We start from the raw sequence: 23260 nt of genomic DNA, 5'->3' as shown, positions 1-23260 counted from the left end.
CCTGCGGTTGAGCTCTGCCCGCAGGTCTTCTGTTCGTGCACCCCTCACCGTGGGGTAGTGCACGGACACCGACGCACCGCCCTGGCGCCGGTGGTAGGGTACCACCGCATTGCCAGGCGGATGTCGTTGCCCAGTCCTTGCAGAACTGGGGGGGCCTGAGCCAGATGGAGGAGATGGTCAACGTCGTCCCGCCACTGCCTCAGGGCGTCTGGCGAGGCTGCAGCAGCCGGAGAGTTGCGAAGCAACTCCCTAGCTGCTGCCAGCGCTCCGCCGCTCGCAGCTTGTGAGGGGACCTTTGACGGGCGCCCTGACTCTTGCCGACGTGTTATAGTAAAAGAAGAGGCTACAAGTAAAGACTATTATTGGAGTTGAACACAACACAAAATTATTACCCAGAAAGTTGGGGCCAGCCCCTGCTTACCAGGATTCCACCACGAAGGAACACAAATGGTCAAGCATACCTTTCTAAATTAACGACACGCTAAGGGCTTCTTTGCAAGAATGAACAACAGAATTAGAAGAGCCGCCGTATTCGGCACACCACCGCCGCCGCTATTAAGGCCCTATTTGGGGGAGCTTCCTGGAGCTTTTGCTTCTCCAGGAAGTTCCAAAAACCACAAGCTCCCCCAAACGGGGTCAGATTCTCCAAACCGCGGAAGCTCCAAAAGCTCTTCTTCACACTACAAGCGGAAAAGCTCCATCGGAGCAGCTTCCCGAGCTTTTGACGTCCTTCCTCCCTTCCGCGCGTCCCTCCTCCCCTCTGCACCGCCCGTCTTGCCGCTCCTCCGCCTGTCCGCGCCGCCCGTCTCCGCCGGCCCCAGATCCGTCTCGGCCAACCGCCGGCGACCCGCGCAGCCGGGGAAATCGGCCGCCAGTGGCCTCCGCTCCCCCTCCCTCGAGGTCGCCGCCCCAGATCCGTCGCCACCCGCCGCCCTCCCTTCGCGCGGCCCCTCCGGCGGCTCTTCTTCTCGCCACCTTCCTCTCCGCATGGCCCACCCACCGGCGGATCTCCTCCCTGCCGGCCTCCCCTCCGCGCGGCCTCGCTGGCGGCTCTGCTCGTCGCCACCTTCCCCCCGCACGGCCACCTGCCGCCAGTGGATCTCCTCCCCTCCGCGCACCCCCCGCCGGCGGCTCTGCTCCGCGTCGCCTTGCCTCCACGCGGCCCCCGCCGGCGGCCCTGCTCCGCGCTGCCCTTCTCTTCGCGCGGTCGAGGCCGGCAACTCTGCTCCTCGCCGGCCTGATGAGCAAGAAGCTAATGGGCAAAAGCTCCCCAAACAGACCTGCTAGATTCTCTGAAAAACAGCCTTTTGGACTAGCCGGTGGAGCTTTTCTAAAAAGCAGCTTTTGCAAAAGCTGCCGCTACCCCAAACAGGGCCTAAGATTGGCCCGGAAACAAAGCAACAGTAGACCCTCCTCTCCAGGCAGCACGCCGTCTCTTGCCCTTCTCCTCAGCCCAGTGGAATCCGCCGAAATGTCGTCGTCCCCGGCGCCGGCGCCGGCGCCGCGGGAGCACGTGGAGAGGATCCGGCGCGAGCGCTACTTCATCGGGCGCGGCGAGCAGAACCCGCTGGCGGAGGACATGCACCAGGCCGTCAACTACCTCAGCCAGGAGCTCTACTCCAAGGACGTCCACTTCCTCACGGAGCTCGTGCAGGTCAGCACATCTTGTTTCTTGGCGTCTTAATTTGCCCTTCTTTAATGGCGTGCTTGGTTGGATGTCAAAATATCAGCACGCCAAATCGTGGGTGTTTACCAAAATTTTGGCAAATTTAGAATAACATTTGACTAGATGGATTGCTTTTTTAGCCTTGAACCAAACGAGTGCTGAAATTTGTGGGCACATTTTGCCATGCTAACATGTGACAATAAACCCAAAAAACACCAATGGGTACCTACTTGCATCCCTACTTCCAACCAACTAGACCCTAATTTCCGGCACCGCATTCTATTCTACCTACGATTCTCTCGTACTCTTGTTGTTCTTGTATGACTGTTTGACTGATAACTCTGATCAAGTGATCATCCATCGCGAAATGAAAAAAAAAATCGATTTGTATGTGTTCGTGTTGGTACTAATTTTTCCTTTTATTTCCGCCCTGAAGTGCATTGGCATCATCATTATTACTCTTGTTACAGATTTTCCAAGAAAAGAAAAATACTTTTTGGCCATTTATTTTGTGCTCCTAGAGTTCATCTATGTACGGTGTTAATGTGAAGTGACTGCTTCCTTTGGGTCTCTGCTCGTCGTAATCCACTAAGCGTGCCGACGTGCTATTAGCAGTGTTGTGAGATCTCTGGCTGACCTGTTGGCCCCTCAACTCCAGGGCCCACCTGTCGGTGACCTAGTATTAACAGAGCTAGCCTTGTCCCTGCTGTAGAGCTTTCTCCTAGGGATGGAGCAATGTCTTTACTGGCAGCACGAGCATCTTCACTGTTCATTGCGTGATTGGGAGATATTCCTATTCTCCAGATTTAATCTGTACTCCATAAGATGATAATTTATAACACAAGTTCAGTATTTCTGCTGCACTGCAACTGAAAATTTTCTTCTTAATTTTTGGAATACTTCCATTGTTCAACAAAACACTGAAGTTCAGACGGTTTATTTGCATGCTCTTTGTTATCACATATGTCCTGTTGCAGTAAGAAGCTGCTTAGCCTTTCGCTGGTACTATCATTTTTGTAAGATGGAGATTGAAATTCCTCTCTTTCAGACCTACATATTCCTTGGCTCTGCGACCTAAATATCTCATCAATTCCTGATTAGATAAACTAGATGCATACATAATTACAGATCGTCTTCCTGCATTACTTCTTTTCACTTTTAACCCATTTCTTTGGAGCATACACATACGGGAAATCTAAGAAATCATTCCTAGGATGTGTAAGTTCTAATAGCATCCTTACCTAAAGAAAATTTTAGAATGTTTTGATGGGTGACATTTTTGTGTAACTAAATTATTCATAATATTCTTACATGTTCTTCATGTATCATAAATAGGGGTTGTACTTGCAATTAAGTTCTCTCATTATTAATTCAGGGAAACAAAAGTAAAAAGGTTTCAATTTGGTGAGCCACATTCCCTCTACTACAGGGGGGGGGGGGGCACAGGAAGTCACTGTCTAATTGGATAAATAATATGATGTGTGATGTACTACGCTTACGCATGCTTCTTCATCAGTCAGGATTAGGAACCAAATAGCAGAAAAGTAGAGTAAAATGGAACAGAGTGTTTACATGGATGATAGATTGAATCTGAACTGTTATTAATTGATTAGTTAGTTTAGGTGTGCCTATAGGTGATAACAGTGACTATTACTTATTTTGTCATATTCTTTTTGTCTGTATTATTGTTGTCATTTGCGCATGTAACAGGCATGGATCTTGTGTATTTTGCGAGAAGAATGCATATTGTTTGTTCAAATGATGTTCCCTTTTGCAGAGTTCAATTTCAGCTGGATTGCCCTTGCTATTTTTTCTTCAGATTTTTTTCCCACATTATCATTAACTACTGACTTATGATCCCAATTTATTGCTTCACAGATTATCTGTCCCTTAATAATATTTCAAAATCATGTATTCCTCTTCTTCAATGACAACCGAAGCCCCTAGAAAAAAAAATGCATGCACTTGTGTGTTGGCATGGTCTGCTTATTTCCATTAAAGTTCTGAAGCCAATAAAAAATAATTCGTTTAATGTGCCATTTTCCGTGATCAGTCTACCTGACTTGTTCATATTTGCAGTTGTTAGTGGATATATCTTACTATTATCACATCACTTTCTTACTGGATGAATCTTACTATTACTTCTCATATTAATGTTTTCTTTCTAAAAAATAGAACGCTGAAGATAATGAATACCCTTCTGGAGTAGCACCTTCGTTGGAATTTCTAATTACATCGAAAGACATTACCGGATCAGGTGCATGCTCAACTTTGCTCATCTTTAACAATGAGAGGGGATTCTCATCAACCAATATAGATTCCATCTGTCGTGTTGGGAAATCAACAAAGAAGGGAAATAGACATCAGGGTTACATTGGAGAGAAAGGTAAATATCAGCAGCTGGTTCAATCTTTTGTTTTTCTCACCAAATTGAACTATTTAACTTTTTTTAGAGGCAAAATTAGTTGGAACTCTTCTGCAGCATTGTCAAAAATTATGAGATATGATATAGATGAAATGATATTGCCAAATGGCAGGAACTATGTGTACTGCTATAACTAGATAAATCTTTTCTCTATTCATGAATATGAAAAAAACTGCTTTTTCCCAGAGGCAAATTTAGTTTATAACTTTTTGTGTCACTTTTCAATATGATAACAGATCAGTATCAAACAAAATTTTAATTTCAAATTGTTGGAATTTTTGTTGAGTGCTGATTATTCATTTTTCTTAAATATTGTTTTGGTGCCCTGTATTGTGTGGAGGCGAAGGGCTCCTTGTTGGTATATAAGCTGACACATTAGAATTTTGAATCTGGTTTAACTGAAGCAGGTTCTTTTAATAAAGATTTCAGTATGGGGTTATAATGGAATAGGACAATACTGGCAAGTATTTTGTTTTAAGGTCCTAGCATTTAATATTCTTAACTTATATATTTGGAACAGATTACTGCAGTAAGTTGGTATATAATTTTTTTAAATGAATTTAAGAAATTATTCCTTACCTTTTAAAAGATTGTATGCTCATATTATACTTCATGTTTAGATGAACTAGTTTAACCCTGCCAGTGAGCTAGCTTAAATGAGAAAGTTAATCCGTGCATATCAATACAGATTCACAGATAAATGCCCAAACATGTTTGAGCTGCCAAAATCTTTTTAGTATTCTGTCAATATCTTTTGACCCACCTCACCCAATTCATTTCTAAGAGTTACAACACACACTGCCTCTCTTTTTTTTCTTCCTCACTATGAGTTATAACTTTTTTCCTTTTGATTCAGGGATTGGGTTCAAGAGTGTTTTCTTGATATCAAGTGAGCCGCATATATTCAGTAACGGCTATCAGATCAAGTTCAATGAGAAACCATGCGCTGATTGCAACATTGGATACATTGTCCCTGAATGGGTGGAATCAGCACCTAGCCTTTCAGACATTGAAGCCATATATGGATGCTCCAAAATCCTACCTACAACCACCATCATCTTACCCTTAAAGAGCGAGAAAGTTGATGCGGTGAAGAAGCAACTGTCAAGCATGCATCCTGAAATGCTACTCTTCCTGTCAAAGATCAGGAAGCTTTCTGTCCGAGAGGATTACCCTGATCCAAAGAGTAGCACTGTTAGTGAGATCTCAATTTCCAGTGAAAGGAATTACCAATCCAGGAAGAACATGCATGCAGAGTCTTATACACTCCACTTGTCAGCTGAAGAGAGTGGTAAAGGAGAAGAAGAATGTGGTTACTATATGTGGAGGCAGAAATTCCCAGTCAAGCCAGAGAACAGAGTTGACAAACGTGCTGAAATCGACGAATGGGTGATAACCCTGGCCTTCCCACATGGTCAGCGTTTGTCCCGTGGGAAGCAGCTATCACCTGGAATTTATGCTTTTCTCCCTACTGAGATGGTAACAAACTTCCCCTTCATCATCCAGGCAGACTTCCTCCTTGCCTCATCAAGGGAGGCAATACTGTTTGATAGTCCATGGAACAAGGGAATCCTAGAGTGTGTCCCTAGTGCTTTCATGAATGCTTTTGTAGCACTTGTGAAGTCAGGAGCTGACGCACCCGCAATGTCTCTGCCGTATATGTTCAACTTCCTGCCTGTCAATTCCGCACTGATCTCACTGCTTGAGCCTGTTAGGTCTGGCATCAAGAACAAGATTCTTGCTGAGGATATAGTTCCTTGTGAGTCTTATGCTTCACAAAAGATATTCTGCAAGCCCAGTGAAGTTGCACGGCTGAAGCCAGCCTTTTGGACTATCCTTGGCAAAGCACGGGAATATGGAATGGACTTGAAGAATCTGTCGACTCATGGAACCTACATTCTTAGTTCTCATTTTGACAAGAGTACATACAACAGTGTGCTTGAATTTCTGGGTGTCAAAAGTGTTAACACTGAATGGTATGCAAAATGCATTGAAGGGTCTAATCTTGTCAAGGAGGCAAATGAACAGCTTTACCTTGAAATTATATATTTTGTTGCCAATAATTGGAACAACTGTTTTTCTGGTACAAACATGATGTCAATTCCCCTACTGAGATATGTTGATAGGAATGGTGTTCTTTTGTTTTGGAGCATATCAAGAGCTAGTCAGCAGAATGATAGGGTGTGTATTGCATCTGACAGGACATACAGATCATGGTTACTCAGGTGGAACAAGGAGTTTCCATCCGCTAATCGGTTCTTCATCCATCCCAACACGCAGATTGCTCTGGAAGGTTTCTCACAGAAGGCAATAGTGGAAAACTGGCTTCGGAACTTTGCAAAAGTGGAGGTTGTCTCTGTCTATAGTTATGGATTGACTGTTGTTGGTTCCTTGGGCAATGATCGCAGACCTGTTATTGCTTTCGCACACTTTTTGTACCACTCATTGAAGATGAAACACATAGAGAGCTACTACTTATCAGAACTATGCCGTGTCATGCCGGTAATTGACAGCTATGGCCATGTTGTCAAGAAAAGAAATAGCATTATAGTTCCCGCCAAGGGGAGCAAATGGGTTGGTTTGCTGGGTACAAACCCATGGAGGAATGATGGTTATATTGAATTGTCAGCAGATTACAAGTCAGCAGGCCGTTTTGCGGGGAATTACACATCTAAGGATCAGCTATTGGAATTCCTCAAGACACATCTGCATGCCTCAGATGTCCCATTCATAAACCCGCCAAATGCCAGCTTCCGTACTGTATCGTCGCCTCTCACAGTGGACAATGCTTTCTTGCTACTGGAATGGATACGGAAGATCAAGTCAAATGGTGTGAAATTACCAGATCAGTTTCTCGCTTGTGTAAAAGAAGGGAGTTGGCTAAATACATCAATAGGGTACAAGCCACCAAATGAATCATTTTTGTCTAGTGCTAACTGGGGAAGCCTTTTGCCAAGTGTGTCTTCCTTTGTTGATATACCAATGGTTGACCAACAATTCTACCGAAACAAGCTGCATATGTACAAACAAGAACTCAAGGCGATTGGGGTGAGATTTGAATTTCAGGAGGCATCAGCTTACATTGGAAGCCGCCTCATGTCTATGGCTGCAATCAATGCATTGACAAGAGAGAATGTGTACTCGCTTCTTCGGCTCATTCGGTTCCTACGAGAGAAGGTTCTATCTCCAAGTGAACTGATTGACAGTGTTAAAGGTGGATGTTGGATGAAGAGCACTCTTGGCTATAGGCGTCCTTCTGATTGTATCATCTATGACTCAGATTGGAAAGTGGCATCATGTATTAGTAACCAACCATTCCTTGATGTCCAGTTCTATGGTGAGGCAATCCATGCGTACAAACTGGAGCTGGAGTTGCTTGGTGTTATTGTTGGGTTCAAACAAAATTACCAGCTTGTTATTGACAACTTTAAGTTCAATTCTGCTGCTATTACCTCTGAGGCTACTGTATTAATCCTCGAATGCATTCGTTATGTGGGTTCATGTGAAGATTTCATAAGGAAGCTCAAAGTTTTGAAATGGGTGAAGACTAATGTGGGATTTTGTGCTCCTAATGCGTCTTTTCTTGTTGATCCTGAATGGGAGTGCCTTATGAATATTTTCAAAGAAGTTCCCATAATTGATTTAGGATTTTATGGGAGTGTCATGAGTTCATACCAAGTGGAGTTGAAGAAGACTGGTTTGATAACACAATTTGAGGAGGTATCAAAGGCCGTAGCTCAGGTTTTCAAGAACATGGTATTGAAGACATCACTTACAAAGGCTAATGTCCTTGCTCTACTAAAATCTTATCGGCAGCTGAGAACACACAACCCACTTCCTGTTGAGCTTTTCAACTGCATGCGAAGTGAGAAGTGGCTACACACATCACTAGGGTTCAAATCTCCCTCAGATGCAATCCTATTTGATAATGCATGGCAATATTTATCTCATGTGGCATTATTACCATTCATTGATGATGGTGACTCTTGTCATGGTTTGGGAAAGGATATTTATGGTTATAAAGATGAGCTTAGGGAGTTGGGTGTTACTGTTGAAGTGAAATTTGGTGCTAGATTTGTCATTGCTGGCCTCAGCATTCCTGATGATCCTTCCATCATGTCCAAAGCTGTCGTCTTGTCATTGCTTGAGTGCATCAAGAACTACTTCGCCTCTGCAACTGCACCTCCTAATGACTTCCAGGACAAGATTTGCAAGGAGTGGTTGAAGACATCCATGGGCTACAAATATCCTGATGAATGTATCCTATTCGATGCGAGTCAGTCTTCTCTGTGCATGGAAGATGGCCCTTTCATTGATGAAGCATTCTATGGTTTGGAGATAGCCTCATTCAAAGATGCCCTTGCAAAGATTGGAGTGATCATTGATGTTAATTGTGGACAAGATCTTATTGCTCAGCATTTGAGAAGCCACAAGGATAGAACTACTATTTCTCGGATCTACATGTACCTGATGAAGCATAAATGGAAGCCTGACAACAACACCAGTGATTGGATTTGGATACCAAACGAAACAGAGGGCGGAGAATGGGTGAGCTCAAGAAGCTGTGTTCTTTATGATAAGAACAATCTTTTTAGCCTGCAGCTACATATTCTGGACAAATATTATGACAGGAAGTTGCTTGACTTCTTTTCAATTACTTTCCGTGTGAGGCATGGACCTTGTTCTGAAGACTATTGCAAATTATGGGCCACATGGGAGAATTCAGTCCACATGCTCGCTATATCTGATTGCTTCGCTTTCTGGAAGTTCATTGCAACTAACTGGACCAAAAAAACAGAGGAACTTCTATCTGGTTGTGTCAAGGTTCCAGTATGTACCGATGGCAAGATTATTTTACGAAACAAGGAGAATGTGTTCATTCCTGATGATCTACTGCTTGCAGATTTGTTCAACAAGCTTCCTCGTCAATCGCTTTTCATCTGGTATCCTTCTTCCACCTTACAATCCATGTCTCGAGCAAGACTTAGCAGAATCTATGATAGCATTGGTGTTCAGAGAATATCCAAAGCAGTCATGAAGAATGAATCTTTGACCTTAGAGAATGGCCGTTTCAGAACAGTTGATTCAAGGAAGGTGATTAAGGTTGGCTTGCTCCAGATTATTACTGCGCGCCTTGCTGATCCTGCTCTCGACATTCCTGCTGAAGAGAGGCAGAGGATGGTTTCTTGCCTTCTGAATGTGACTGTCCAAGAGACTGATGAACCTATCACGGTGAGCTATAGTGTAAGCTTGTCATCTGGTGAGGTTGTGGATGTGAAGGCCTGCCAAATGATTCGGTGGGAAAGGGAAAATTCCAAGCTGTACATGCAGCGTAGCGATGGTGAATCCAGCTACGAAGAGAAGATTAAGTTCGCAACCTACTTTGCAGACGAGATATCTAAAGGAGTGCTCTTTGAGATGGCGGATCAGATCCCTTCGCTCACTGAACTCATAAAATTTGGAAGCTTAATGGACTTCCAGGATGGTGCTGTTGGGTTCTTGCTAAGGTCCAAGAATCTGCAGCTGTTCCCTGAAGATGAGAATTTTCTGTTTTCAAGAAAAAAGATGAGGATTTGCTGAAGTCTTCAATGCAAGGTATGTGCCCTGAAAACTAAATCCTCTCAATGTGGTTTTAAACTTGACCAGAATGTCATAATCATATAACCTACTGAAGTAGTGACCAGTACTGTCCCCAACTCCAATTTCTTATCTCTGTACACAGGTGGAAGCAAGCACCAGTAATGTTCTGCGGAATATGGTCTTTTGGACATGGTCGTGGTGAGTAAATTGTTCACTTTTCCCCACTTATGAGCATAAATCGTTTGTATTCATCAGCTATGCTCACACTGTGACATGGTATAATGTAAGTTATCTTGGCAGGTTCCTGATGGTTTATAAAATATCTGGTGTTGCATCTGGAGGCTCATGAATGTGACTGCCTGGCTGTGTTCTGTTAGGCTCAATATATTAATGTTAATGCTAAACAGTTACTGCTAGTTTGAACATGGATGTTGAACCTGTTGGAACAAAACATGTCATTGTTTCACTGCATTTGCTTATGTATGTCTGATATGACACTTGAGTGTGGTGCAACTAAAGTACTAATATTATCATCAGTGCCTTGTGTGTGGGCTTTGTTGATTTCTGAACCCATTCTGTGAGTTGCAGAGTTTTGTATGAGATGAATGGTGGATGATTTGTTTGGCTTTTGAGGAAATTTGTTGCGGTGGCCAGTTAATTGCATGGGGGTTTAGCTTGTATAGGTGGCCAAATAAGGATGTTTCAGTCAGTCTTTGTGATAGGCGTATCTTGCTGATGAAATTGGGTCACATCACTTTTCTGTTTTTGATAAAAACAAGAGGGGATCAAAGACGTGCGGCAGCGCTCGACCGCGACGCCGGCGACGAGGTAGCTCGCGTCGCCAAGGCAAGTCGACGGGCCTCCTTGTCCTGCCGGAAACGCAGGGCCGACGGATCAGAGAGTTGTTCATGTTCAGACTTGATACTGTTTTGTTTCATGCTCCTTTTCTGAATAGGCATTCCAGAGCACGATGCAGCAGCACCTGAATAGGCATTCCTTTTCTGAATAGAAACCAGACCATAGGCAGGTTCAGACTTGAGGTCGGCCATGCATGAAACTGTAATCGTTTTGGTTGTGGGCTGCGGTCGAGATCTGAGGACACAAATCTCTGCAAGAGTAATGCGTATAATGCAATGGTCCGAAATAAATCACCGACAAGGGGCCTCGAACAATATTGTTCACAGGACAAAACTGAATCCTTGCATCCTAGTCCGAATCGGGTGGTTCCATACCCATGGAGATGCGTAATCTGTGGTTCGTATCTCCTGCTACTGGATTGAAAGACTAAAAGATTAGCAGGCAACATGATTCCAATGATAATATTCAGATAGCACAGTGCAAATGATACTCCCTCCATTCCAAAATGCAGGCTGTTTTCAATGTATAAGTTTGACCAGGTTCATATAAAAGCATCTTCTCTTTATAAACTTTTTTTGCGGGTTCTCTTTATAAACATCTTCTCTTTATAAACTTAAACTCAAAGAAGGTTTACTTAACGGCACAGCTAAAATGACCAACATCTTAAACAGAGGGAGAAGCGATGTTAACTAAGTGACGAAATAAAAATAACATACACTGTAATATTTATATAAATATACATTTTCCATTAACACATATATAACGGAATGTAAAAATGATGGGTAACCGTAGCATTACTAAACTAACATTAGATATGAAACATACTATTGCTATATTTGGGTTCAGAGAAAATGGAACTTACAACTGGAGGTCCTTGAGCTTGCCACGAAGGTACTTGGTGGCAGCCTCAATGTCCTTCTTGAACTCCTCCGCCTTCTCCGGCTCCAACTTGGCAGTGAGGTTCTTGATGTAGCGCTTGACGATGAAGGTGACAAACTGCTTATTGTCAAAGACAGGTTGCTCCTGCAATCGGGAATGCGCGATTAGCATACCGATGAGGCACACAGAACAACTAGGACAACATAAGTCAAATGAATAGAATATTGGACCAACATGAAGACGGAAGGTGTCGACAATGTCAACAACCTTCACTGCGTGATCATCGACACCCTCATCCTCACCACCCTGGGCAGAGGGGTTGGCGCCAGTGTCAACCTCAACAGCTCCTAGCACTATTTGGTTGGTTTCCTCCGGCATCCCAAACGAATGGTGTGGAGTCCCGGTAAAAAAGTTAGGTCTCTCTTTCTTGTGGACTCATCTGGTCGCTATTTGAGTTTATGTGCGGTTATATACAATATAGATCAGCCCGTAGAACCCATATTTAACATGTGTTCAATTGTTCAACCATAGAGCTACCGCAAGGATAAAAACGAACATCAGGTAAAACACCAATTGTTCAATTGTTCCAGAAATAGTTTCAGCCTTCCATCGGTCGTTTACAAAACACTCTTACAAAGAAGCAGGTCGGAGGGCGCTCGGCTGCTTAGCACTTGATCTCCTTCAGCCTGTGCGCAAAGCAGAGGAAGGCTGGGACGGTGGCTCCCTCCTTGTAGTAGGCGAACACCAAGCTTCCATCATCATGCATGCTCTCACCAACAAAGCTTCCATTATCAAATGAATAGAATATTGGACCAACCTGAAGAGGGAAGGTGTCGACATTGTCAACAAAATCTTCACCGCTTGATCATCAACGCCCTCATCCTCACCAAACTCGGCAGAGGGGTTGGCACCAATGTCAACCTCAACAGCTCTTTGGACAACCCAAGCACCCATCCAACACCACGTCTAAATAGTAGGCCTATTTGGTTGGTTTCCTCCAACATCCCAAATCGAATGGCGAGGAGTCCCAGTAAAAAAGTTGCCTCTCTCTTTCTCTTTCTTGTGGACTCATCTAGTCATTGTTTTCATTAATAGCAGCACTATTTGAGTTTATGTGCCGTTATATATATACATATAGATCAGCCATAGAACCCATATTTAACCCTTTGTTTGTCTGGCACTCCTGCGCTATTTGCATGCTACCCACCACTTTACCGGTCACCACATATCCATGAAGCATGAGAGCAATCCTTTGATGCATGATTATGATGTGTGATTTATGTGAGCTTCAGCAAGTTTGCAATGCCTGACAGCATACCATCCACGAATCGTGATGCAGATGCCCTGCAAATTAAATCTTGAAGCGAAAACCACATGTTGGTACAACGAAAAAAAATGTAATTAGAAAACTAAATAGTACCGCGCTTCTAGGTACGGAGCAGGTTCAATGGATGGCATTTTTATTTATTGTGCTGTCGTGCTCAGCGGAGCATCGTCTGCAAGCCCCCCATCATCCAGGGCGTGGGAGCGCGGCGCTGCTGGTGCCGGAGCTCATCTCGCGGGAAGGAGACTGCAGGGCGGCTTCGGGGGGATGCGCACAGCAGCATGGCTGCCGATCCAGGGGCGCCGGCGTGCAGAGTCAGATGGCTACATTTATGGATAAATAAATATGAAGTAATCTACCAATGCTATATACAGTTTGACGATGAACCATATTTGTATTTTTTTAAAAAAAAGAACTCATTGTATATGAGATGGACCGGATGACAAGCGTCTAGCGAAATATAGCATGCTTGTTACTGAGCTACGGTGATATACAGTACAATTTCCTTGTGTTCAACCTCAATCCAGTACTTTCATATCCATTGTGGTAACCTGAATCCAGAGCTTATTCCGTTGCAATTGGATAGATAGGAGAGACAACCCTACACATCCACTCGACCTGGCCTAAGTGCTGGCCACAACAGGCAAGCCAACACAACTGCGAACCATAGAGCTACCGCAAGAATAAAATCATTCAGAAACAACCATCAGGTAAAAACCAGTGTTCAATTGTTCCAGAAATAGTTTCAGCTTTCCATCAATAGTTTCCAAAACACTCTTACAAAGAAGCAACTAGACAAAAATTAAGGACAGTATAAACAGTAGCACCCAGTGTAGGGTCGGAGGGCGCTCGGTCGCCTAGCACTTGATCTCCTTCAGCCCGTGTGCAAAGTAGAGGAAGGTTGGGTCGGTGGCCAACACCAAGCTTCCACCATCATGCATGCTCTCGCCAACAAAGCTGCCACAAACAGTCAGATTTAAGGGTTTTTTTGATAGAGCAGTTAACAACAAAAACAAGACATAATAATGCATATCACAAATAGATAATTGGCCACAATACAACCATAGTGATTACCAGACATGATTGCATTAGTAAACAGTTGGTGCTTACACAGAATATTGGATAGCAGTGCATAATTAATTTGGAAGTATGGTGTTGCAAACAAACCATCCAATATCACATAGGCTGAGATATGTGCTGCATGGCAGATTTAAAAGATACTCAATTCCAAAATGAAGGTTGTTTAGCAGGCTTAAAGTAATAGTGCTCAAACTTTGAGGTTGTATTAGGAGCTGTAAAGTAATAAAATGAACTATGTTTAAAACAGGGGACAGCCCACAAGCCATGTTAAATAAGTAACAAAATGGGGGTCACAATAGCATGCACTATGATATTTCCATACAGGCACATTTTTTTTATTAACATAAAACACAGTGCAAAAATGATAGGTGGCCATAGCATAGCTTTACTAAACAGACATTAGATATCAAACATACTGTTACTATATTTGGCTTCAGAGAAAATAGAACTTACAACCGGAGATCTTTAAGCTTGCCAAGAAGGTACTTTGTGGCACCCTCAATGCCCTTCTTGAACTCTTCCGCCTTCTCCGGCTCCAACTTGGCAGTGAGGTTCTTGATGTAGACATGTAGCGCTTGATGAAGGTGATAAACTGCTTCTTGTCAAAGGCAGGTTGCTCCTGCAATCGGGAATGCACGATTAGCATACCGATGAGGCACACAGTACAACCAGGACAACATAAGTCAAATGAATACAATATTAGACCAACCTAAAGACGGAAGGTGCCGACATTGTCGACAAAATCTTCACCGCTTGATCATCAACGCCCTCATCCTCACCACACTCGACAGAGGGGTTGGCACCAATGTCAACCTCAACAGCTCTTTGGACGACCCAAGCACACATCCAACACCGTGTCTAAATAGTAGGCCTATTTGGTTGGTTTCCTCCAACATCCCAAAATCGAATGGCGAGGAGTTCGAGTAAAATGTTACGTCTCTCTTTCTCTTTCTTGTGGACTCATCTAGTCATTGTTTTCATTAATAGCAGCACTATGTTTATGTGACGTTATCTATATCTCTTATAAAGATGATCCCCACTCACGATCATTGATTGTTATTTCTCTGAAACCACATTGAGCCACGTCACCTTTTTTGTTTCAGACGTTCGATTTTAGGTACAAACTACATCCTGACCATCCGTTCTGGAATACCAACGGTCTTGCGCTTCCTCTGTCTCAAATGATTTTACTTTAGTTATTAGAAAAATCATCAATCGCACCACTCAACATTAATCACACCACTCAAACATCATCAATTTTATTTCAGTTATCCGCCTCCAACAAGTCTTATAGCCCATCTTGATATCTAATTGAGTTCCATTTTATTATTCTTCGCCACTTTGTTTGCAGAGTTATCTAATCGAGTTCTATTTTTCTATGCGTTCGATTTGATTTTTACAAATTATTATTGATTGAGAATTCATAAAAAATTACTCTTTTAATCCCGCAGCAACGCGTAGGAAAATCACCTAGTATATACATATAGATCAGCCCGTAGAACCCATATTTAACCCTTTTGTTTGTCTGCACTCCTGCACTATTTGCATGCTACCCACCACTTCGCTGGCCGGTCACCACATATCCATGAAGCACGAGAGCAACGCTTGATGCATGATTGATTATGATGTGTGATTTGTATGAGCTTCAGCAAGTTTGCAATGCATAACAGCATACCATCCACCACTGAATCGCAATGCAAGCGAAAACCACATGTTGGTAAGGTCTCACATATTGTGATGTGTAACCTGAGCGAGCGCGAATTCTGTTGCAATTGGATAGATAGGAGACAGCCCTACACATCACATCCACCCGCCACATCCAGAAACACGGAGCAACAGATCACAAAGTAACAGAAACACGGAGTAACAGATCACATCCAGAACATCCAGAAACACAGAGTAACAGATCACATCCAGAAAGTAAGAGTATCTTTTGGTGGTAAAAGCCGACAACCGTTTCTCAGCACAATGTTTCTCAGCACAATACGAACAAAACCAGACAAATTAAGAACACGATAACACCCGTATGGTCAGGGGCACCTAGCACTTGATCTCCTTCAGGCCATGCGCAAAGTAGAGGAAGGTCGGGTCGGTGGCTCCTTCCTTGTAGTACGCGAACACGAGACTCCCATCGTCATGCATGCTCTCGCCAACAAAGCTGCCGCAAACAAATCAGATTTAAGAATTTTTTTGATACAGCAGAAGTCAGTGATGCACATCACAAAAAAGATAATTGGCCACAGTACAACCATAGTGATTACCAGACAACATGATTCCATTAGTAAAAATGTTAACACAATATATATAAATATTGGTGCTTACACAATGCACAATTTGATCTGGAAGAATGGTGTTGCAAACAAACAATCCAACATCACATAGGCTAAGATATATGATGCATGCCCAGATTACAATGATAAGGTTGTTTTAGCTGTCTGAAGGTTGTTTTAGCTGTCTTTAAGGTAGTTCTAACTTTCAGGTTGTTCTAGCTTCTTCAAACGTTTTTTCATAATCTTGGTCGAACTTAGTGATGTTTTACTTAGGACAAAGCTAAAATAATCTACATTTATAACGAGGGTAGTAGACCACAAATGTTAAGTAACAAGATGAGGAAAAACAATTAACATACACTGTAATGTTTCCACAAAGGTACAATTTTGCCAAAAGATAGGTAACCATAGCATTACTAAACTAGTAAACTGACAGTAGATGTGAAACATACTGTTGCTAAAAACAATTAATACTGTAATGTTTTCACAAAGGTACAGTTTTTAGTAAAAATTAATGTGTTGCCAAAATGATAGATAACCACAGCATTACTAAACTGACAGATGTGAAAATGAAACTTACAACTGTAGGTCCTTCAACTTGCCAAGAAGGTACTTGGTGGCACCCTCAATGCCCTTCTTGAACTCATCAGCCTTCTCCGGCTCCAGCTTGGCGGTGAGGTTTTTTATGTAGCGCTTAATAAATGTGACAAACTGCTTCTTATCGAAGGCAGGTTGTTCCTGCAAATAGGAAGGGCAATCAGCATCCAGTACATCCAAAGCAAACATGAGTCGAGCAAATAGGATGTTGGAGCAACCTGTAGACGGAAGGTGTCGACAATGTCCACAACCTTCACAGCCTGATCGTCTACGCCCTCATCCTCGCCACCCTCGGCAGACGGGTTGGCACCAATGTTCACCTCCACTGCTCCTTGGACGACCCACTGCAAACACCCAACCAGCATCATGTAAATAGCAGATTAAACAGACTAACACATTACCATGGCGTAGTAAGACAAACAAAGGTAATCAACAATTACTAAAGCAGATTCATCCAGATTGACTATTGTTTGTAAAACTAGACCATTAGAATAAGTTATACCAATGCCCCAGGATTTGGAAAGCACCTGTTTTTGCGACTATGAACTGAAAAAAATCAAGTTGTTAGGGCATGTTTTTGCAACTATGAACAAGAAAGGCCCAATATGGTGCGCCACATCAAGCAACTAATACGATGGTGCAGAAGTGGTGCAGATCCGAGTAACCAAAGGCCACGGCTCAAGTCAAACTAGCTACTGTAAAGTCTGAATGACATCAAGATTCAATCTGATCGACAAATTAGCTCTCCAAACGGGAACTTAAGGAGGCACAGCACTCGACTACAGTCATTCTACAAGACCAATTTGCTGCCCCCTGAAACAACCACCGCAGCATCGCATAATTCGGATCTAACGAAGCATAGCTCAAACACCACACGAATTCCGCCCGACGAGTATGCTCCCGGTCTGGTGCGGCACACGCAAGACGATCAAATCGAACCGGAAGGACAGCGCAGGGGAGCGCGGACGTACCTTGCCCTCGACCTCCCAGAGCACGCCGTTCTCGATCTCCTTGTACGGGAACGAGTCCGAGAGCAGCTCGTCGCCTGCAACGACACACAAGGAAGCACACGCATCGGTTAGCCATCACTCGCGTGGGGAAAAAAATCACAGCACAATTCGCTCGAAAACACAAGACGACCGCACGAAAAAAAAATCCGCGCGCAGATCTAACCATCCGAGCCCAGAAAAAACACGATCTTTCTTCGCCGGCGACCCGCAATCGGCCACCGGAACCCGGCACGGCCACGGCCGAGCAGATCCGCCCCGCCCATGGCGGCGGCGGCGACGACTCCCTAATCCCTACTCTTCCCCGACCCCCCAAGGGGGGGAAGAAAAAAAAAGAGTAAATTTTGGGACACAAGAACAAGGCGGCGCACGCACCGGTGAGCAGATCCTGGTAGACCAACATGGTGCCGTCTCTAGAGGTGAACCCTAGCCTGCGGGTGCGAGGGGGAGGGAGGCGGAGCGCTGCAGCGGCGGGGCGGAGATGGGGGCAAAGCGCGAGGGTTTGGGGGCGGAGGCGGCCGCTGCGGATTTATAGCCCCGGGGAAATATCCGGCGAGCGCTCTGGGCCGTCCGATCCGCGGGAATATTTCGATCGGACGGGGGTCGGTTTTGGGAAAGAGTCCCCTGTGGTTTGGGGAAATTGGGGGAGAGTCCTCGGCGTGGCGGGGACGGGGTGGGCTGGCGGGGTGGGTTGTGCGGGCCTGGGCCGTGCGATGGGGGTATCTGGGCCGGATATTCGCGCACGGACGGCCGGGATGCGTGCACGTGCGCCGCCGTGCCGTGGTGGGGCCGGGCCAGCGTCGGCGGCACGCTACCACCGAGCGGCTTCTGGGTGTAGCACGGGTGGATCTGCCGGCTTGGTGCGCCGACTAGTCGACGACCACTGCTACCACGGCTGCTGTCCCTGTCCTTGTCGACTTCCATGTCCAAATACAAACCCCTGACCTGCTTGAGTGACAAAATATGCTCTGCCAAAACATGGGCGTGCTCATAAATTACGGCATTCATTTGGTTAATCTCCAAAAGATTGGCATGACTTCAATTGGCTCATATTTTGGGTGTTTGAGCCTGATTAGTTGGCTACCAAATTATAGGCATTGCCAACGTTTTGACTAGGCAAAATCTCAGCATGTGGTCGACCTCAGTCTTTACCACAGGAGAGGAAAGAAAGAAGGAGCGGGCCGAAAGGGAGGCGCTAAAGCTGGCTGAGACAACACCAGGTGGGATTCCATGCTGCAATGGACGATGGACTTGCAGATCCCGATGCAGCAACGGCAAAGCGAGCGAGCGAGTGGAATAAAGCTGCAGCCAGTGGGCTGCGCGGCCCATCATGTATAGTCGCCGTCCGATTTTTTTTATTTCTGCAAAGTTTATCTTTCCCTACAAATATTTATAGTTTTTGGTTTCGTCCTTTTCCATAATATAATAATATAGGAGTAATGTGGAGGCTAGGTTGCTTGTTAGGATTAGTATTAGGGCAGTCCCAATGCAGACTCTACTCATAGAGTCTAAGTCTCAAAAACACCATCACAAGAAACTATACTTCCCAATGCAAAGTGTGTTACTTTGGTTTATATAGCTCACTTGTCTCTCTCACGTTCATTTTTTATTTGCGTAAAAACTTGGAGTCTAAATAAGACTTGGAGACTTGATTTCTCACCCTCTCTTTTCCATAAATATACTACCACATCAACAAAACACAATAAATAAGAGACTTAAACTCCATGGTAGAGTCAGCGTCTTTGCTGCCCATCAAGAACTCGGAAGCAGAAAGCAGGGACAGAGGTCGGCGGCTAATCAATCAGAAGTAGCTCATGCCGCTATCAGCAGCTTCAGCTAGCTTCTCTTTTATTTGCCTGGCAACACCAAGTGTCAGGCAGGCACATCATCCCTAGTAACAGGTTGCAAATCTTCTGACTGGTGGTTTCTCTAGCAGCTGCTGCTAGCTAGGTAGCCATGGCAAGCACAGGTTTCTTGGTCAGCTGATCCTTTGCATGGGGATCGATGTTCTCTCCGCAGAATATGCAGGCACAAGTGCGCTGGCTGTTCATCACATTTCGTTTTCAGTGCCTTCCGATTCATAAATCAGAGATTCATTCGTCAGAGAGGTAGCTGCAGCTGCATGTCGATCACAGACTCGTGCATCGCCGATCTCAAGTCTGAACCTCCAAAACATCCGAAACTATCTGCTGTTGAAAAGCCGATCCTGCAATGCTCCGGTGCAAAATAAAACACTAGAACCAGAACCAATGTGAAGTCTGAGCGTGCAGAGGCGACGAGGCACCGGCGCGTCCTCCAGCTCCGGCGACTCGCCTCCGCGCGCGGCGCTGCCTCGAAGCCGCCGTCGCGGGCGTGGAGTCCGCGCGGCTGTTCCCCCGCAGCTGGACGGCCGTCGACGGGCGCAGCTCGCCAGCTCACCGCTGCGTGCGCCGTGACCGACCTTCGCCGCGCTGCCGCCTCCGTGAACTCAGGTGCTGCCGCGTCGTGCTCGGGCCTCTTCGCCGGAGCGCTAGCTGCCGCATCCCCGGGAGGACCCACCCGGGAAGCCGCTCGCCGCCGCGCTAACGAGGAGTCGAGGACTGGGACCGAGTCGCTGACTGCAGCCAACGCCCAATCTGGGCCGCCCATTTTTGATCCAACAGCTCTCAGGGACGCAAGGGTGGACGGTATCTCAAATACCGTCCACCCCCGGTCGCGGCCCCGTCCACCCTGTTCGTCACGCGGGGGTGAATGATTTCCGGCAGCACCGGCTCGAGTCGGTACATTATTTGCAGTCAGATTTTATTATATTATTGAGATCCGTGTCGCTGCCCGACGGTCTGGTTCGGCCTTTATTTTTTTTTTGCCTCGCGTGTCTCCGGCAGATTCCCAGTGCTCCGTGGCCCCACATGTCAGTTTTTTCCCTTCATCAGATTTCCTTTTGTGCTCCTCGCTCCCCTGTCTTTCCTCCATCTCCAAATCCATGCCCATTTCGAGTCAAAAAAAAAATACATGCCCATTTTCCTTCTCCACTCTCTCGCCGATCTAGTTCTTCCACCAGCAAATGCGTCCCTCTTCCCTCTCTTGGCGCCAAGGCCATGTCACGCCCGCTCTGGCGCCCTCAACATGTTCGACGGATTGCCTCGCCGCCTCACCGCTCCTCCTCCTCCTTGGCTCTGCGGCGCCGCGTGCGGGGACAAGGACCGGGCTCGTGGCACAATGACAGCAAGCGGGCGTTGCTCGACCCGAATACCAAGGTGGCGGGCGGAGCTCAACTAGCTGGCGCGTGGGACGGTGGGAGTCCCCAGCGTTCGTCCTACCTGGTATGTGCATATATCCTGGACCCCGCATGTTGGTTACTATTGTTGGAAGGCCGATGCGCTCTTGGTAGCTCCTTTACTTTGTACCGTATTTCCTTCATTGGTAGAGACTGCACTGTGTCAATTTGAAGTTAGTTCCGGCACTCACCTTGAAGTGGGCGCCAGACAATTTGGCCTCAATGCTTTGGGATTTCAGGAATTCTAGGAACCTAATGGTTTATGTTCAAAATGCTGAAAAGTGCTGGCAACATTCCCTGTGAAGTCACAAAAGTGTTCCTTCTGCATAGTCAATTAGTAATTGTCCTTATTATCAAACTTTGCCTCACTGAATTTCGTTGGTTGAAGCAAGATATTTGACCCACATTCTCTTCTCACAATGCGTTGGTTCCAATTAAGATAATGGATCTACTTTTGATATAATATTGGGACATTTATCCTAAACATATTTCTTACTTGAATTATGTGTCCCACGAAGTGCCCGGTGGTCAGCAAGCAACATTGATGGTCGACAACTCTAGTAGTGGTGCTTAGTGGAATTTGCCACCAAATGAAGAAGGTAATTTGTATTGTCAGCTTTCCTTAACTCCTTGAGGTAACAGCATAAGGTACTCATTGCTGATGCCGTTTAACTCATTGTTGTCGAATGTCTTGTGTGTTTTCCTGCGGTTGTTGTTATTGGCTCTGAGGATACAGATTCTTTCAGCAATGAGCAACAAAATCATAGTGTTTTAAGTCATAACTATATGGATGGCGATATCGAAATGGTTGATCAATTCCCTGTTAAAGTGGTTCATAGCCACTCTAATTTCGATCTGCATCCAGATGATCTTGGCTTTTACCATTACACCCCACCACCTAAGAAAAGCAAAGAATTTTATTAAGCATATGAAAAAGGAAATGTTAGCTTGAGCGGGTACTCTTCTGGCATTGCATCCTTTGTTTGTTGACACTTTTATTTGATCTATGTACTTAACTCATTCCATTATTTTCCAGAGTACATTTTTTTCACAAAGTGCCTTATGACATCAAGTTTTCTGGAACTAGTCTGTGGAACCAACTCGAGTGGGGTGGTGCTTTTGATGTTCCTATGTGTGATGCAATAATGAGGCTCTACAAATCACTTGATGATCAAGTGTATGAGCCAGGACATAACCGCTGGAGACATTTCCTTCCAGCAACTTTTGCTATAATTTTCCAAGCCCCCTGTCCTTCATCCTAGAGCTATTTAGCTGCAGTGTGTCATGGATTATGACAAGTGTTTCTCTATTGCTTGCAGGAGAGAGTGCTAAATGGAGATTACTACCTTGGTGACAACCGGATCCGTTCTTCGTTTCTTGGCAACCATACAACATTGAAGATTGTTTCATGGTATGCTGCTTAATAACCAGCAGTTCTTTCCCTTTTCTCCCAAAATCTTGCACAATCTAACAATTTTCCCATGCATATAATGTCAGCTCATAGTTCCAGTTGTTTCGGAAGGGAGATGCAGTTGTTACTTTTGGGACTTTGAGTCACTGAAAATACATGTTCTAGATCCTTTAATGATGATGAGTTGTTACTTTTGGGACTTTGTGGACCACTATTAACTTGTGAAACTTAATTCAGGAACTACTCAGGGTTGTTTGCCACACACACACTATGCTCGTGCTTTTGATGGCTTTCAGCTACTATGGGAACTAAAGACGGTTACCAACAAACTAAACAACAGTGATTCTTTACTTTACTTTCTTTTTTGTGGGACACATTATCAACATCTTTTTCTTGCTTCCGCAGGCTGAACATGGACTGAACATGCAGAGTTACTTTACCAACTTCTAAGTAAAGAATGGCAGGGAATTACGGAGACATACCAGAATTGTTGATCGACCTGTAAATTTGAGGATGATGCTTTTGTGTTGTGACCTCTAAACAACAGACCATACACAATCACTATTTGGTTGTTTGTTTTTGGTGGAATGCAAGTGACATCGTTTAGGTTTGTTGTTGTGAGCACCATTCAAGTTAGGTTTGGTTTGGTCTGTTTTATTGAACATCATCTATGTTTGATCAAATCTGTTTGAATCATTGACCTGTTGATACTATTTGAGCGTCTTCGTTAAAACTATTGGTCCCTTGTTATGAGGCTTGAAATGTTGGTCCCTTGTGAACATCTGTGCAACCATTTGGGGCCAGCTTCGTTAAAAGCATCAATTACAAATTTTAATAATGGTTCTTCATGGCAGCTTCGATACTATAGCTCAGTCATGTTGGTGGTACCAATTCGCATAGATATATA

General features: G+C 44.7%; 3 protein-coding genes, 1 long non-coding RNA gene and 2 pseudogenes across 8 annotated transcripts; 2 read left to right on the top strand and 4 right to left on the bottom strand.

The window, feature by feature from the left end:
• Nucleotides 1–1365: 1365 nt before the first annotated feature.
• On the top strand, nt 1366–10244 carry LOC120645191. 2 transcript variants are annotated; one of them, XM_039921963.1, is made up of 5 exons: nt 1366–1654; nt 3842–4052; nt 4948–9686; nt 9814–9869; nt 9972–10244. In XM_039921963.1, exons 1-3 carry the CDS (start codon nt 1472–1474, stop codon nt 9669–9671), a joined length of 5118 nt encoding a protein of 1705 aa, XP_039777897.1. In that variant the 5' UTR covers nt 1366–1471; the 3' UTR covers nt 9672–9686; nt 9814–9869; nt 9972–10244. The 2 variants fall into 2 exon arrangements, with proteins under 2 accessions (XP_039777897.1, XP_039777898.1); XM_039921964.1 differs by having other exon boundaries at nt 9960–10244.
• A 1143-nt stretch (nt 10245–11387) lies between these two features.
• LOC120645954 (translationally-controlled tumor protein homolog) lies at nt 11388–11786 on the bottom strand. Its single transcript, XM_039922654.1, has 2 exons — nt 11643–11786; nt 11388–11552 (listed from the first exon to the last, which is right to left on the bottom strand). Exons 1-2 carry the CDS (start codon nt 11784–11786, stop codon nt 11388–11390), a joined length of 309 nt encoding a protein of 102 aa, XP_039778588.1.
• A 264-nt stretch (nt 11787–12050) lies between these two features.
• On the bottom strand, nt 12051–12425 carry LOC120645190 (annotated as a pseudogene).
• Nucleotides 12426–13441: 1016 nt separating this feature from the next.
• Nucleotides 13442–15687, bottom strand: LOC120645189 (annotated as a pseudogene).
• A 12-nt stretch (nt 15688–15699) lies between these two features.
• On the bottom strand, nt 15700–18220 carry LOC120645188 (translationally-controlled tumor protein homolog). Its single transcript, XM_039921962.1, has 5 exons — nt 18062–18220; nt 17651–17724; nt 16898–17023; nt 16663–16820; nt 15700–15970 (listed from the first exon to the last, which is right to left on the bottom strand). The coding sequence occupies exons 1-5, from the start codon at nt 18087–18089 to the stop codon at nt 15853–15855; spliced, it is 504 nt and encodes a 167-aa protein (XP_039777896.1). The 5' UTR covers nt 18090–18220; the 3' UTR covers nt 15700–15852.
• Nucleotides 18221–20407: 2187 nt separating this feature from the next.
• Nucleotides 20408–23064, top strand: LOC120645187. 4 transcript variants are annotated; one of them, XR_005664178.1, is made up of 4 exons: nt 20408–20988; nt 21461–21541; nt 22262–22353; nt 22591–23064. It is a non-coding gene; the product is annotated as an uncharacterized LOC120645187 (long non-coding RNA). The 4 variants fall into 4 exon arrangements; XR_005664176.1 differs by having other exon boundaries at nt 22440–23064; XR_005664174.1 differs by having other exon boundaries at nt 22262–23064.
• Nucleotides 23065–23260: the final 196 nt, after the last annotated feature.

This window comes from Panicum virgatum, chromosome 8K (genome assembly GCF_016808335.1).
Source record: "Panicum virgatum strain AP13 chromosome 8K, P.virgatum_v5, whole genome shotgun sequence".
NCBI classification, from domain to species: domain Eukaryota; kingdom Viridiplantae; phylum Streptophyta; class Magnoliopsida; order Poales; family Poaceae; genus Panicum; species Panicum virgatum.
The sequence above is the reverse complement of the archived record's forward strand: the minus strand, read 5'-3'. Positions and strand labels throughout refer to the sequence as shown.

Coding starts and splice junctions, on each gene's coding strand:
- LOC120645191 (XM_039921963.1), top strand. CDS start 1,472: ATGTCGTCGTCCCCGGCGCCGGCGCCGGCGCCGCGGGAGCACGTGGAG. Junction 1,655..3,841: donor TCCTCACGGAGCTCGTGCAG/GTCAGCACATCT, acceptor TCTAAAAAATAG/AACGCTGAAGATAATGAATA. Junction 4,053..4,947: donor GGGTTACATTGGAGAGAAAG/GTAAATATCAGC, acceptor CTTTTGATTCAG/GGATTGGGTTCAAGAGTGTT.
- LOC120645954 (XM_039922654.1), bottom strand. CDS start 11,786: ATGCCGGAGGAAACCAACCAAATAGTGCTAGGAGCTGTTGAGGTTGAC. Junction 11,553..11,642: donor TCGACACCTTCCGTCTTCAT/GTTGGTCCAATA, acceptor TCCCGATTGCAG/GAGCAACCTGTCTTTGACAA.
- LOC120645188 (XM_039921962.1), bottom strand. CDS start 18,089: ATGTTGGTCTACCAGGATCTGCTCACCG. Junction 17,725..18,061: donor CTACCAGGATCTGCTCACCG/GTGCGTGCGCCG, acceptor GTGTCGTTGCAG/GCGACGAGCTGCTCTCGGAC. Junction 16,821..16,897: donor TCGACACCTTCCGTCTACAG/GTTGCTCCAACA, acceptor TCCTATTTGCAG/GAACAACCTGCCTTCGATAA.